Genomic DNA, 16,440 nt, shown 5'->3' on the forward strand with positions numbered 1-16,440 from the left:
GTCTACTAAATATCGAGAATTAAGATGAAACATGCTCGTATTCTTAACAGTAAGTAGCAGGAATAACTCATAATAACATGGTGAATGTGCTCAGTGTCTAGCTAGTACAATAAATACGGTAAAATATCTATAAAATAATAATAGATGGCATCGTTGAATGGATGGTACATAAAACCTCATTATTGCCACTGAAAATAAAATATGAAAATAATAATAGATGGCATCATTCTGCACGTTTACGATGCTTTACCAAACAAATGCTGCTCTTTCTAAAAATTTCTATGTGTAAAAATTGATTAAAATTTTGACGTACTGTTAGATACAATTTATGAGTTATAATTTATAAATAAATGAAAAGTGAATTCAGTTATAATTAATATGTTTATATATAGAATTTCAAAAGTTATCAGGTATATAATACATATTAAATACATGTACATAGAATGTCAAAAAATAATGTGAGTACATTATACACAGTGTTAGTACCGATTTGAGTCTTTTAAAACTTTATAAGATAATATGAATAATGCAGAAATATAAAATAAAAGAACACGAGAGAAATAGTATCGCGGTTCGATAACACCCTACCTGGTTTGAGTCTTTTAAAACTTTATAAGACAATATGAATAATGCAGAAACATAAAATAAAAGAACATGAGAGAAATGGTATCGCGGTTCGGTAACACCCTACTCTGCGGGGCTACGCCCAGGTGATGAATGATCCACTAAGAACTCTTTTACAATTCAATTGGACTTAATCTACCCGAGACTCCCTCTCTAAGAAGACGCCTATGAACTTGCAATTTCCCAATGGACTTGAACAGCGAGATCCCCTCGACTTTTGAACATTAGAATCCCTCCAACTAAGTTTTTCTCCTGAAAAACACTCAAATCATCTCTTTGAATACAAGTGTTCACCCATGTCTCACAACCCAGTAAAAACTCATCAAAAGGCGTACAAAGACTCAATGGACACTTTCAATAAATAAGCAAGCTGTGAATAGCTTGACACATCTTCAATTAATTCGCTGAACCAAATCTGTTACAGATCCTTGTTGCAACAAAACTGCAACATAGCTGTCACAGCTAACTTTCTCAAAACCAGACGAATCAATCTTCTTTAATTCTAAAATGTTCCCAAAACTGATAAACGGACATGGACTCATTCTTAGGAGACAGAGGAAGATCATCCAGCCACGAAAATCTCAATCAAATATCAATCAAATCAATTTACCATCTTTGGCTCAATAGTTGACTTACAAAAATAGAAACTAAATTAAGTTTCCGGATCTTTTAGTAACCTTCCAAACAAAGCTAGCTAGCTGCACATCTATTTTCAAACACCATCAACCAGCCAAACATTTTCAAAATAATGCCAATCAAATCCGATTACAATCAATACACAAATTTAGAAATAAATCCCAACAATCTCCCCCTTTGGCATTGTTTTGGCAAAACTAATAATAGCAACTAAAACACAATACTTTTTGTAAAGACAACCCGCACAAATCAAACCTACTAGGCTACTTACTCCCCATTTTTGACAAAAATAAGCCAAAAATTCTAGAAATTGTGCAACACCTTCCTACAAATCACGTTCCAATTCATTGAGTTTTGCAAATTGCTCCCCCTGAATACACCACAAGTCTTACTCCCCCTGAATATGGTATTCTCCCATGCATATTGTTTTTATCACCTATCAAAAGCTTGAAGTGATCATTACCACAATACTCAGAGTTAGTAGTACATGCTTTAAAAGAAGTATAAGCCCCAAGACACTTTAAATCAGATTTCCTTATCCACAAATGTCTAGGAAATTTATTTTTCACATCAATCTTTGCTTTAGGTGTCCTTGTGAATACGGAATTTGGTGGATTAATGATCATACCTCTTTTTAAAGCATTCAAGTATTTGTAACATCTAGGTCTAATGTGGCCAGGCAAATTACAATAGTGACAGATAGGAACGAACCTGTCTGTTGCTTGTCTTGTTACAACAGGCTTTGCAACAAACTTCTTGTCTAATCTTACCTGAGATTTCTCAAAGGATTGCATCATAGTACTGGTGGCTCGTTTCATAAAGACAATCTTCCTAGGAATTTCTTGACCTTTGTAGCCAAGGCCTGAATGATCACCACAAGTTTTTTGTTGTGAGAGTAAGTGATCCAATTTTGATGTGCCCGAGTTTAGCATCCTTAAATTCTTCTGGGTCTGCTCCAATTCGAGTCTGGTCTCAGCAAGCTTTCTCTGATGCTTTATTGCCAAGATTTCATAATTTGTTGCAGCCTTCTTCAACTCATCTCTTTCCTTTGTTAAGACACCAACTTCATCTTTAAGCGATTTATTTCGTTTGCAAACAACAAGCAATTTGTTGTACATCTTCTTATAAGCCTCCTGAATCTTCTCAAGACTTAGAATAAAATTAATACAATAAATGGAATTAATTTAAAAGACAAAAATACAATAAATAATCAAATTTAATTAAACAAAAATACACTAAAATAAAATTAAATCACGTCAAATTAAATAAAAAAATTTAACAAAACAATTAAAATGGAATTAATTTAAAAGACAATGAAATCATTAACAAAAAAAGGTCCATACCAAATAGAATTTCAGTATTAAAGCTTCACCACGTATGTTGCTCTGTGAGATTTTTGGGTCAGACCAAATAGAATTTGAATCACTATACTGATGTGTTTCTTTTTAAAAAAAAAAGAACAATTGCATAATTTTTTAGTTGTAATTGTTTATTATATCTGTTACTTGATTTGTGGTTTGATTTTATCCATTTTAACACTGTTTTGCATTAAAATTTCGATATTACTCAGATATAAATAATTCAAATACAAAATTAAATTGAATAAAAATACACTGAAACAAAATAATATTACACAAAATTAAATAAAAACAAACTAAACAAGACAAAATAACGTTAATTTAAAAGACAACAAAATAAATTAAAATAATTTGTTTAACCATAATTTTAAATGAATTCCTCGCACATCACACGCTAAAAATTAGCTTCTATAAAAAAAAAAAAGATGAAAAATAGTTGCCTTCCTTTTGAACTTATTTGGCAAAGCTTCATAATTATCTATTATCAAATTAAAAAGGTTCGAACCACAATAGTTTGAGCCTGCCAACCATTAAATGAGGCTCTAGTTTGATACATTATGGTTTGCACATTTAAATTAGTAATTTTGATTATGAATTCAAACTTTATAAAAGAACCATTAGTAAAAATTTTTTTAATTTAAATTTTTTTTGAGAGAGCATAATAAAAATCATGAGTTTAAATCATAAAATTAAACAGGTCCTAAAACATTTTAGGGTGATTATCTGATTGGTTTATGTATGTTCTAATTATTATGTAGTTCTTATATGTACCGGTTTCCAACCCATTATGCGCACACTTGGTATCTAGTGCATGCCATTTGTGCTCATTTGTTATGCTTGCACCACTTGGTAGATTGATACTGTGTTTACATGTTTTCTTTTCTTTAAAATTAGTATGGTACAGTTTTAAGAAACTTTAAAAAAGATTGGATTATTCTTATTTATGCCTTCTAAATTTTGGGTCACCTCTATTTTGCACATTAAACTTTAAAAATCCTCACTTTATTATTTTACACTTTCACGAACTTGCACTTTACCCCTTCCGTCCAAATTTCCATTTAAATGAGATAGAAAACGTCTCATGTGCACTCATATGTATGGTGTTTGAGAGTAAAATCATAATTTATTTTTTGATGATTTGCACCTATGCTCCTTGAACTTTGGAGTCATCTCCACTTTGTCTCCTGAACTTTGAGATCACCTCCACTTTGCCTCCCCTGAACTTTTTTATTGTTCCCTCCATACTACTTCAAACTTTGAATATCTCTTATTTTGAAAAGTGTAGTATTAAATGACGAAATATTTTGCAAAATTTTTTTGGAGATATTAGCAAAATGTCGATAAAGTGCTTTAGGATGAATTTGTATATTTTAGGTTAATTTTTACCGATATCAACATTTTCATAAAATTTAAGTACTGTTATGTCTTACAACGAATCAAATCAATAAAATTAATTCAAATAGAAAAACAAAAATGATAAAATACATCAAACAGTGTTTAGAAAATCAAAGAAACTAAGAAAAAGCATATTGAGTGATTGGATTACTATGAGGATAGTGATCAAGCACCAATCACATGAGTACATGTGAGATGCTTTGCGTATGTTTTGAACAGAAATTGAGAAGAAAGGGACAAAGTGAAAATTTATAAAGGTTTAAAGTAGTAAAGTGAAAATTTTTAAAATTCTAAAAGTAAAGTAGGGGTAACGCCCAAATTTAAGGGGTATAGGTGATAATAATCTAAAAGGATTTTATAATAAATTATGAATTATGCGGTTGTGTTGAAGGTTTCAAAAAAAAAAAAAAGAGTTTGTAATATTGCCGCTCTCTTAATTGGTCCTAGGGGGCCGGAAATCCTTGGCCACTCTGGGCTGGGCATCAGATTTTTGGGACGAAATTACAGAATTTAATCTTAAGGGTGGTGTATGAGTTTAAATTTGTAACTCCTATTTTTAAGTAATGCTGTTTTATTAGTATAATTATTTAACTAAAAAATATATTAATTAATAATAAGGAATAGAAATATTAATTCATGCATTTTTAAGAAGTATTTATTTATTTTTTTTCTGATTTCTAGCAGCAGTGGGATCTTGATCTGGTCCATGGGCTTCCTCTTGACGGTGGTACAGGCGGATGTCGCCGTTGGGGTTGGAATTCGTTGCTTGCAGGGAAGCGGGTGGGAGCAGTTTTGGCCATCAGCTAAAACTAAATTGACTTAGAAATAATGAAATAACATTTAACAATTATTTAATTAACACGAAATTAATGAATAAGGAAGTAATTATTAACTGAATAATTAAACAATTAATCAAGAAACTAAAAAATTAATTATTTGTCAGCTAACTTATTATTGATTTAAAGCTAATTAATTAATTATTAATTTGAGTAATTAATCATTAAATTGGAGATTTATTAGTGATTAATTAGATATTAATTAATTATTATTAGATTTTCAATGCATGATTAATTAGAGACTAAATTCATAGTAGATAAGAAATTAATATTAAACAAGGGAGAATTGAGAAGAACCAGTTACGTGTATGTAATTACTAAGCCAATTGAGTCAGATTTAATGGAAGAAAACCTCTTATATCTAAATACAAAATGGTGAGTCAAAACAAGTATAACCTAATATATGATTTTTATATAAGACGAGAACTAATATTAGATATCCTAATCAATAATAGATGAGAGAATAAAATCGTAACGCAATAACATCACTTAGAGACGAAGTAAATAACTCACTCTGTCCAATGGAGTGTTATCAATTAGGGCTATCTCCCACTTCACTAGGCGTGAATCATAGGATATATATATATATATATATATATATATATATAGTTTATTGCCATTATTTGTAAATGGTTAATAATTATAGAAAATAGTTGAGTAAAATTTTGTGTTGTGCGTTTATTGAAAAATTTGTATGTTTCAATCGGATAAAGTTTTTAGAAAAAGTGATGTCCGTTACAAAGATATAAAATGGGTAGAACTAAAATAATAATTTCTTAATTGAGCAAAAAAATAATAATTTCTTATAAGAATAAATTATATGGGCAGAATCAAAATATATATTATTATTAAGAATATTTCAGTCAATTTTAATAATAATTGTGTGCAAATGCATCCCTTGACCTTAGAATATGTTGGACACAATCATCCAAACACACTAGTGCTGTGGTTCTTTGGGCCTTTGCATAGATTTAAAGGGAAATAGTAAAAAATAGGCCAATATGAAAGCTTAAGAAAGTATATAGGCTAATTTTTTAGTTATAGAAATTAATAGGTCATAATTTATCAAGTTATGATTCATAATCAGATAAGTTATGAACACATTTGTTAAGTTATGATTCATAGCCAGACAAATTATGGACAATAATTTATCAAGTCCCCTCCTCTCGGGGTGAGTATCATAATATATATATATATATATATATATATATATATATAGTTTATTGCCATTATTTGTAAATGGTTAATAATTATAGAAAATAGTTGAGTAAAATTTTGTGTTGTGCGTTTATTGAAAAATTTGTATGTTTCAATCGGATAAAGTTTTTAGAAAAAGTGATGTCCGTTACAAAGATATAAAATGGGTAGAACTAAAATAATAATTTCTTAATTGAGCAAAAAAATAATAATTTCTTATAAGAATAAATTATATGGGCAGAATCAAAATATATATTATTATTAAGAATATTTCAGTCAATTTTAATAATAATTGTGTGCAAATGCATCCCTTGACCTTAGAATATGTTGGACACAATCATCCAAACACACTAGTGCTGTGGTTCTTTGGGCCTTTGCATAGATTTAAAGGGAAATAGTAAAAAATAGGCCAATATGAAAGCTTAAGAAAGTATATAGGCTAATTTTTTAGTTATAGAAATTAATAGGTCATAATTTATCAAGTTATGATTCATAATCAGATAAGTTATGAACACATTTGTTAAGTTATGATTCATAGCCAGACAAATTATGGACAATAATTTATCAAGTTATAGTTCATAACTAGATAAATTATAGACGAAAATAATAATTTGACCTATTTATTAACTTATGTAAACTATTAACCTATTAATTTTAATTCATCTCAAGTCTTGACCTATTTTTCTCTTTCTCCCAGAATTAAACTAAAAAGTTGTGGTCCAAACAATTTTGGTTACGTCATTTTCTCTCACAAAAATTTAGACAAATTCAATTTTGTGTTTAAATTAATGAACACAAAGGAGCCATTAGAATATGGCTAACAAAACCAATATAAAAAACGTAATGCTTGACAAGTAAAGGGAAAAAATTGTTACCAAGGGTGCAATAATTAACGCCTCCGAGACAAGGATTTAGCACGACTAAATTCGGAGCTAAAAGTGATGATTCAATTTAAGCAACTTCCATGCACTTTTAATGAGCTATATCTAAATGTTTTAACATGTAATTTTTATCACGTCTACATGTATGAAATGAAATACCTTTTGAAACGAATTCATTCAGGAAAAAAAAAATGTTGTATCGACATGCTGACTGCAAAGGAGTGATAATAATATTTATGATCAGTTCTTGCGAGCCAAAGCAGCAGCAATTCCACCGGCTATAAGTCCAACTGCAGTGGCGGCAATGCCTATTCCAATAACACCATCTGTGTCCCCGAAAAAAAAAACAAACAAATAAATAATTAATTAAAATAACGTGTTTGCATTTTTTTTCAGCTAAATGACATAATTTCGTAACAAAGGTGAGAAATTCGAGTTATTACCTTTAGCAATTCGGTCCTCAACTGTCTTCTTAAGGGCCAGAGCCTGCCTCCAATCGGGGGCAATCTACAAGAATTTAAAAGAAATGAGTTACGCAGAAACGAACGGAGCACATACAATGATAATCCCCATGAAAATGAATATTAAAAGTGGTGGCAAAATTGAATAACAAAGGGCGTAGTTAATTTCGTTTCCGTGAGTAGGACGTGAAGAAAGAACAGACGGTCTGCAGTGTCAAATTGGATGGATGAATCAATCAAGGTGACACAGATTTACAGTTTCATACGGCGGTGTATAAATGATCACTTACATGTACTCTCTACCAAAGAATAGCTGATTCCATAACCTTGGAAAATTGCATTTGTAATAACAATAACAATGAAGTAACTATTTGCTTTTACCAAGCCAGAAACTGCGAGCCCAAATACTACTAAAAATTTAATGTAAAGAAAAGGGGAGAAAAGAACAATGCCACCAGAAACAGGTTTTCTGGCAAATTAGTTACAACAAAAAACAAGAACAAACCTCCAAGCACTGCTCCAGGAGCTGTCGACTCTTTGAGTATTCACTGGTTCGGTAATATCCAACAGCCAGAAGGTAAAACTTCTCTCTCTGTTCCAAAGGCGAGCTACTGTTTGTCAAGGAAGCTGCGGATACTAATATTATTTCAGACTTTTACTCAATTATAATCAAAAAGGAAAGATGGACTCCTGAAAAAGGAAATAGACTCCTTCAACCTCCAAAATCTAAGGACCACCAGAGTCGATCAGAGAGATCAATGCATAATTCAAAAAAATGGTACGAGGTAATTACCTTATTCATTTTGGCAAAAGAAGGAAAACCAATTTTGTTTTGTTTTTGCTTTTGTTTTTGTTTTTTTTCTTTTTAAGAAAAAGGGAAAAAATATACACATGGATTAATTTCAAAAATTCCTTCCAAACTATGACTCTTGTAACACTTTGCCCCTTAAATTTTAAAAAGTAATATCTGCCCCCCCCCCCGAACTTTGTTCCGTTAACAATTTTTCCCCTTCTGTTACAATAAGTGACGGAATTCGCCACGTGTCAGGCACATGACCAGTCTGGGGAGGATAATTCTGGACTAATTCTGAAACCATATCTCTTGCACTGAAATCTAATTCTGGAACCAGATCTCTTGCACAGAAATTTTCTCTAAAATCAAGCCACTTTCACAAAATTAAAACTGTTTTGAAACCAACAATGAAATTAATCTACCAATGAAGAACAATAGAGAAAAAAAAATCTAAAATACAAATATTAAAAAGCCAATTGCATATAATAAGCGAAAATAACAACCACAAAGAAAGAGAAATGACTCAAAAATTGAAACCCGGAAACATCAAATAAGAAAAAAGGGGTAAACCGGGAGGAATTGGATAACGGAATCCCTAACTGATGAAGATTAGAACAAAAGTATTGCAGGGTGGAGAAGAAAATTGTGGCTCAAAGTTTGCCCTAGAATTTTACGAGAGAACAAGAGGAGGAGGAGAAGAAGAAGAAGGAGCCTCGTGTTATCCAATTGGCTTAGAGAGAGAAAGAAGAGAGAGAGAGACTCACACACATACCATAGAAATTAGAAATTGGAAAAAATAGATGTTAGAAAGAAAGTCAGAGAGAGATAGAAGAGAGAGAGAGGGGGAGAGAGGGTTTTCTTTGTTTTTTCTTATTATTTTTTACATTTTCAGAGGGTATAAGCATAATTGCACTTTTAATTCTCACTAAATAAGTGACACGTACAATTTCTGTCACTCATTGTAACAGAAGGGGAAAAATTGTTAACGGAACAAAGTTCGGGGGGAAGGATGTTACTTTTTAAAATTCGGGGGGCAAAATGTTACAAGGGTCATAGTTTGGGGGGAATTGTTGAAATTAATCCTATACATATATATAGAGAGAGTGCGCGAACAAAAAAAAAAAAAAAAAGAATATCTGGTGCAGAAGAAAGCATTGATAGAAAAACCAATGAAATCTGATTCATGTCAGATTCCAATGTTTGTCCTCTGTTTTGGACTATAAAAACATGAATATAAACACAAGGGGGAGCAACTAAGAAAGTAGGGACACAACACAGGAAAAATAATAACAACAGTGAAGACCTTGTAGGCCACGGATGGAGCTCAAAAAGTAAAAATTGTATCAACGTCGATAGCAGTCATTGTAACACTGGTAACTGGGAAGCTATATTACTTTTCCTTCCATAGAAAACACCAGGAACGTAAATCTTTAATCAAGATTTAATCAATTTATTTTACCTTCAAGCATGGCTACCCCGCGCCTCACATCTTCAGGTTGCCTCGAGTGAACAAGTGCCCATGACAACCTCATAATGCTTTCATTCTTACGTTCATCTGAGCCTCCATTAGTGGCATCAGCAACTTCTCTCTCACAGCCCTGTGCCAATAAGCAAATACAGTGTAAACAAAAAGAAACTTGAAAAAGATGATGGATACCAGATCGTCAAGCATAGCTACCACAGGAGGTAACATCAACGAAAGCATATGGTTGGATTCGACATAACTAGAAAGTAAGAGCAGACATAAACATTGAAGTCTCATTCTGCTAGTCCCAGCTAGATTTGTGTATACTAGAGAGGGTCAAAAAGGAAATAAGGGAAGTATTGGAGAGGGCCGTGTGGAATTTGGGAATTAAGTCAGTAACTGAGGTGGCTAGTTTTTTAGGAGGTTGGTTACAAGATAATGATCTGAAAGGCAACAGTGGAGTATTGTTCTGTTTTTGGTCATTTTGGTAGTTTTCACACTGTGCCTTTGGAGCTGAGGAGTCCTCAAAACCTACTAGTGTTTACTTTCCAGTTTAATGCTCATCTTCATTTTTCTCTCATCTTCTAAAAATGGAGACCACTGTTGATAAATAAAAGGAGTTCGACCCTTTCCATGAGCTAATTTCTCCTGATTTTGTTAAATAGTGTGTGTGTGTGGTGTGAACTATTAGTGCGCTGGTGTCCTAACACGTTCCATCATACATATTACCTATATTTATAATAATCACAAGAGAGGTTGGACTCATGGTGCTAAAGCAGTACCCACCTTTAAAAGACAAGCAAATACATATACATGATACACAAGATACACGTAAATCGATATCTATTTGGGTGTATATCAGTACACATTGTGGCGTTGAAAGAATCCACATCTAATAGCAGAGAAAGAGAACAAAAAAAAAAAAATACAAAATCCACCGTTAGGTAGTACTACTACTTCGCCACTTCTATTACTTACGAGTGTAGATTTAGTATGCATTAACCAAATAAAGTGACGATATAGTGCAAGACTACCTCTAGTATAAAGCTTTTAAGTCTTCCTGAGAATCCAAAACCATTTTTAACCAAACATATAACATTAGCCCTCAGACAAAAGATTAAGGGCTTTGGTTCATGGGTTTCAATCTAGGCGGTTTGAACCAGAATTCAAAGTTTTAAATTTTTGTGAGAGAAAACACTATAACTGAACTTTTTAAATTCAAATTTTGTTAGAAAAAACAGTGTCACAGAACTTTGAACTGAGGTTCAATCTCCTCTACCAAACAAGCCTTAAAATTTACTCCAATACTTATCCTACCACCTAAGTGGTTTCCAAATTCAGAAACATCATCACAAATTTAATCTAATTATCAAAAGGAGAGAAATTGCTTAACGCTCTGCCTCTAGTGAATTGAATAAGAACCTAAAAAACTACTTATCCAATCCCAGCAAAGCTCTTAAGCATACAGATTTTCCAGCTAAAACCAAAAATTTTGCGCAACACCCAATTCTGTATACATCTAAATTCAAATACCAAATTACACAAAATGATCAACTTCCACAGGTGGTACGAATCAAAGTTAGAACCATCACACAAAACTCGTGGAACAAAATAAAAAAGACGGAAAACGCATTCAGTTTTGCGAAAGAGTAAACTAAATAATACTAAAAAATGAAAGGAAAAAAAAAAAAAACAAACCCAAGAAAAATGGAAAAACTCAAGGAAAGTATTTCTTTCTACAGAGGCTCGGTAAAATAAGGCACTAGAATAATAAGCCCCGTAGTTTCGCCCTAGAAATCCAGATAAAATGGCGAGAGAAGAGAACAGAGACCAAATTCACAAATCTTATTGTCTCCACACCGTCAAAATTCGAAGCAAATGAAACCATTTCCCCTCAGTTCAGCGTCAAGGTTTTCTCCGATTTTCTGTCTCTCTCTTTTGGACTTTCTCGGGAAACAAACAGTAAACGAAGTTTTGATGTGGATGGGAAAGGAATAGAGAGTAAGAGAAAGATCATACGTACGAGAATGACGTCGCGATCGCACCAAGGAATCTGATCTCCGCCGCCGAAGAAGGAGCCGACGGATTCGAAGAACTTGCCGATCTTTGCTTCCATTCGCTGTTCAATCACTTCTCTACTCTGAACCAATTTCTAAAAGAGATACCAGATGTGTAAAAATTAACTTAAAAGTAATATAATACTCTCTGTAAATACTCCGTATTATATTATTTAATAATATAATGTTTAGTGATATTTATATATTGTATAATTTAATGAGAGACTTAAAAGTAATATAATAAAAAGTGTGATATTTAATAAATTTTTTTTATTATTTATTTGATCGTATTATATAATTTAATTTAAAATATCATATTAAAAATATATAAAATATTTTACAAATATTAAGTTTTGAGATTGGATTTGGGATAGATATTATGGTGTAGTTTTAAGATTGGAGTATTATGTAATTTAATTTAAAATATCATATTAAAAATATATAAAATATTTTACAAATATTAAGTTTTGAGATTGGATTTGGGATAGATATTATGGTGTAGTTTTAAGATTGGAGTGATGTTGAGTTTATATTTTAAAATTATATTTTAATCCTTAAACTTTTTAAAATTATGTTTTCACCTTTCATCTTTTTTAATTTATATTTTGACCCCTAAAATTTTTTAAAATTATATTTTCACCCTTCAAATTTTAAAAATTACAATTTGATCTCATTTTTCAAATTTTTTTGTAAAATGACCCTTATGTAGCAATTCTACTTTCTCCCTTGCTTCCTCTAAATGTTGGGTTTGGGTTGAGATTAGAGTCGAATTAGCAATTAGGTTATGATTAGGCCTAAATTTTACCTTATTACAAATTAATACGTAAATAGATTACAATGGTAAAAATAGTATAATGTTTAATAATATCACCAACCAAACACCGCATTGTATAAAAATTATACAATGCAATATAATACTATATGATAGAATATGATACAATATATTACGGTGCACCAAATATGGCATTATGACTCAAACTTATATATATACTAGTTGAACACACGTGTGCATAGGCCCTTTCTTTTCAAAATTCAAATTACAACTCAAATTTTTTACTAGAGTATTTTTCCTCACGAAAATTTAAATTCAACTTTTTTGTTACAGTGTTTCCTCTCATGTAATTCACTTTTCAACTTAAGATCTCAACTCAAACCTGTGAAAAAAACAGAACCTTATTTTGTTGAATTTTGTATAAAATTTTTTGAAGATTTTTTTTTTGTTGAGAAATAAATTTTAGATATTATTATGTTAAGACTTTAATGAATCATGTGCCTAATTCATATAAGTTATTTTTGTCTAAAATTAGGAAACTTTTATGGTAAAAACTGCTATTTTATCTTACGGTAGAGACTGTTATTTTAACTGTTGAATTAACTTTTTAATGATATTAGCTGTGAGTAAAAGTAGTTTTATGACGCGTTCTTTAAACTTTTAATGTGAAAACTAACAGATTAGATTATTGAAATACTACTTTCTCTCATTTAAAATATGCATGAAACTTTCATCTCATACGTCTTCTAAGTGTTAAGAAAGAAGAACTCTTCTTCTTCTTCTTTACTTGTTTTTTTTTTTTTTTTTTTTTATTACCTACCTTATGCATATATAAGACTGAATCCATTTAATTTTTAAAAAGGATTACTAATTCGAAAAAATCGAGGAATTGTTGCAACAATTTCTACTTGTTCCTAGTGTAAGTATTCCCTTAAAATTAACCATTAAAAAAAGTTTTTGTAAGATTATACATATTTCTAATAATTTTTATAAAAGTTAATGATCCAAATGTTTGTTTTTGTACAATGTAATACATGTATAGATAAGAAGATCATATTTAAAGAAAAAAGGTTTTGATTTTGATTAGATAATCAAAAGTATATATGAGAACGGAAAAGATGCTTAAATACGTGCACATTTAAAAAATAATCTTATTTTGGCAATTAGGGAAAAAACCATGAATGTAAGTGAAATTGAAAACAAAGTAGGAGTACATAAAAAAAGAAGAAACATTTTAGAAAAAGCATAGATTTGAAAAAAATATTTTAGTGGAATAATTAGCAAAAAAAAAAAAGAGTAAAAGCCATGTGTTACAAAATAACAAGGATTATAATTAAAGATTATTTAAAATTGGACATATTAAAAAAATATATTTCGATATAAACTTAATAAAGAAACTTACTTAAATAAATACATAAAGTTTTGGGGAAGAGGGAAAACTATAAGTAATATAAAATTGTGACGAGTGTGAAAGACATGCTAGACTTGACTTGTACAAGGAAAAAAAAAGGCAAACAAAGGCGCAAAAAGGTAAAATAGAGGGACCAAATTTTTGAATAATAACTAGAGAGGAACTCTCTTATATATATATATATATAGTCAGCCGCGCATGACTCATTTAAAACATGGGTTATACAAATCGTCGGGAAAAAAATAGGAAAAATAAAAGGATAAAAGAAATAAAGACAAAAGCGGAAAAAAAAGATATGAAGGAAAAGATAAGGGAAAAGGACAAAAAAATTAAGAAAAAAACTTGGGTAAATGTTTCACAACTGAAGTTGTAATTTATGAGGATCACAAGTAAAAGATGTTTATGTAGAGGTACATTTAGAAAAAATAATTTAGTAGAGTAATTAGAAAAAAAAGTAATATTTTAAAGAATCGTAAGAAAAGGTTTTATAAGGGATATATTTGAAAATACATAAAAAATTAAAGGTTAAAAGATGCAATAAAGAATATGGGAGGAAAAAGAAGGAAAAAAAAAAAGAAAAACTAAAAAAGAATAGTGATTATAATTAAAGATTATTTAGAGGTGACATATTTAGGAAAAATAAGGGAGCTTCTACTATGAGACCCTTTAAAAAATTCACCGTGGAACACTCTATATTTACCGTTCGATTAAATTTTTAACTGTGAGAACTGTGCAAATCCGTATTAAAAATTTATAGTGCGCACAGAGAATTGCTCCATTTACAGATCTGACCATTAAAAAGGTAATCCAACAGTTAAAACATTCCACCGATGGGTTTTTTTAAGAGGTCTCATCGTAAAGAAAGCCAAAATATAAATTATATTGGTATTAACATATTAAAAGAAACTTACTTTAATAAAGACACAAAGTTTTAAGGAAGAGGGAAAAATATAAGTAGGCAATCTCTACGGTGGAAAATTTTAAAAAAACCACCGGTGGAACATAAATTTTAACTATTAGATTAATTTCTCAACGGTTAGAATTATGCAGGTTCATATTAAAAATTTATAGTGGCCACACAGAACTACTCTTGTTGGAGATCTGACCATTGAAAAATTAACCTAACGGTAAAAAACAGTGCCCACCAGTAATTTATTTTTTATTTTTTTAATTTTTTTTAATTTTTTTAAGGTCTCAGGATAAAAAATGACAAGTATATAAGTAATATAAAATTATAAAAATTGTGAAAGACATCCTAGAGTTGACTTGGACAAGAAAAAAAAAAGGCACAAAAACACAAAATAGAGAGAACAAATTTTTGAATAGTAATTGTAGGGGAACTCTCATGTAAAAGACTAGTTTGAACTGCGCACGTCCATATGTGAGGTTTTTAAGTAAAAATGAAAAATATGTCATTGTTTGGTTCATTGGTTTGAATTTTGATGATTTAAAATTTTTGATTTGAATTGAAAAATTTTACTTTAAATTATAGTTTGAATTGGAGTTTGAATGACACAATTAAAATTTTAAATTGAACAGGAAAAAATTTTGACTTTGTATTTGGTAGGTGTGAAAAGCAGAGATAGTGAACACATTTTTACTATTCAAAAGTGGCTTGATCTGTAAAACTTAATAGGGAAGTTAAATTCTAAGTTGGACAGTTCAAGTTAATTTAAACACGAAATATAATTCGGATTCCGTGCTTACCAAACAAGAGTTCAAACTGTATTCACTTTTCAAAATGAGTTGAATTGAGTTAAACTAGTAAAACAAACAAGGATTATATATATTTATTAAGGTTTTATTTGGAGAAATAAAAAGAAAGAAGAATATACTATAGGGTAAAAAATATAAGAATGAAAAAAAGGAGAAGTTAAAAAAAAAAGAAAGAGAGAGGGAGAAGAAGGAAAGTAAAAAAAAAAAAAAAAAAAAAATGGCCCCGTTCATTTCACCGATTCGAGTTTAGAATTCGAGTTTTGCTACAGTAAAAAGTTTTCAGAAACAGTCACATCTAACTTTTTTGTTACAGTAAAAAGCTCTCACATAAAGTCACATCTCAACTCGAATTAAAAACTCGAATCAGCGAAGGTTCTTAGGTAAGAAAAACTGATTTACTTTAAGTAAATGATTTACTTAGGTAAGTAAATGTCTGGGGAAGAGGATTTAAAAGAATTTAGATATGGATATGTATGAGAATAAATTATTTTAATTAGAAATTAGAGATGAAAATTATATTTATGAGGGTCAATTTGAAAAAAGGAAAAAATGTATAATAAGGTAAAAAGATAATAATGCAAAAAAAAGAGAAAAAAGAGAAAAAAGAGAGAGAGAGTATGTGGGAAAAGGAAAATAAAGTAAAAGAAAAAAAGGGAAAAAATAAAGCCAACGGAACTTTCTTGCCAAACGTTTTGGTTATTAGGTAAGAAAAACTCATTTACTTTAAGTAAATGTAGTAAGATATGTGTGTATATATTATATATTTATTTTATAGTCTTTTCTATATATATGTACGATAAAATTTTATGTAATGGCCATACAAGCATTTAAAATTTAA

At 30.3% G+C, this 16,440-nt stretch overlaps 1 protein-coding gene across 2 annotated transcripts; it reads right to left on the minus strand.

The window, feature by feature from the left end:
* Positions 1–6,917: 6,917 nt before the first annotated feature.
* Positions 6,918–11,804, minus strand: LOC21388706 (mitochondrial fission 1 protein A). 2 transcript variants are annotated; one of them, XM_010092603.2, is made up of 5 exons: positions 11,670–11,804; positions 9,641–9,779; positions 7,894–8,015; positions 7,371–7,434; positions 6,918–7,253 (listed from the first exon to the last, which is right to left on the minus strand). In XM_010092603.2, the coding sequence occupies exons 1-5, from the start codon at positions 11,760–11,762 to the stop codon at positions 7,168–7,170; spliced, it is 504 nt and encodes a 167-aa protein (XP_010090905.1). In that variant the 5' UTR covers positions 11,763–11,804; the 3' UTR covers positions 6,918–7,167. The 2 variants fall into 2 exon arrangements, with proteins under 2 accessions (XP_010090905.1, XP_024017784.1); XM_024162016.1 differs by having other exon boundaries at positions 7,894–8,024.
* Between the last annotated feature and the right edge of the window lie 4,636 nt (positions 11,805–16,440).

This window comes from Morus notabilis, unplaced genomic scaffold (assembly GCF_000414095.1).
Source record: "Morus notabilis unplaced genomic scaffold, ASM41409v2 Scaffold522, whole genome shotgun sequence".
NCBI lineage: Eukaryota > Viridiplantae > Streptophyta > Magnoliopsida > Rosales > Moraceae > Morus > Morus notabilis.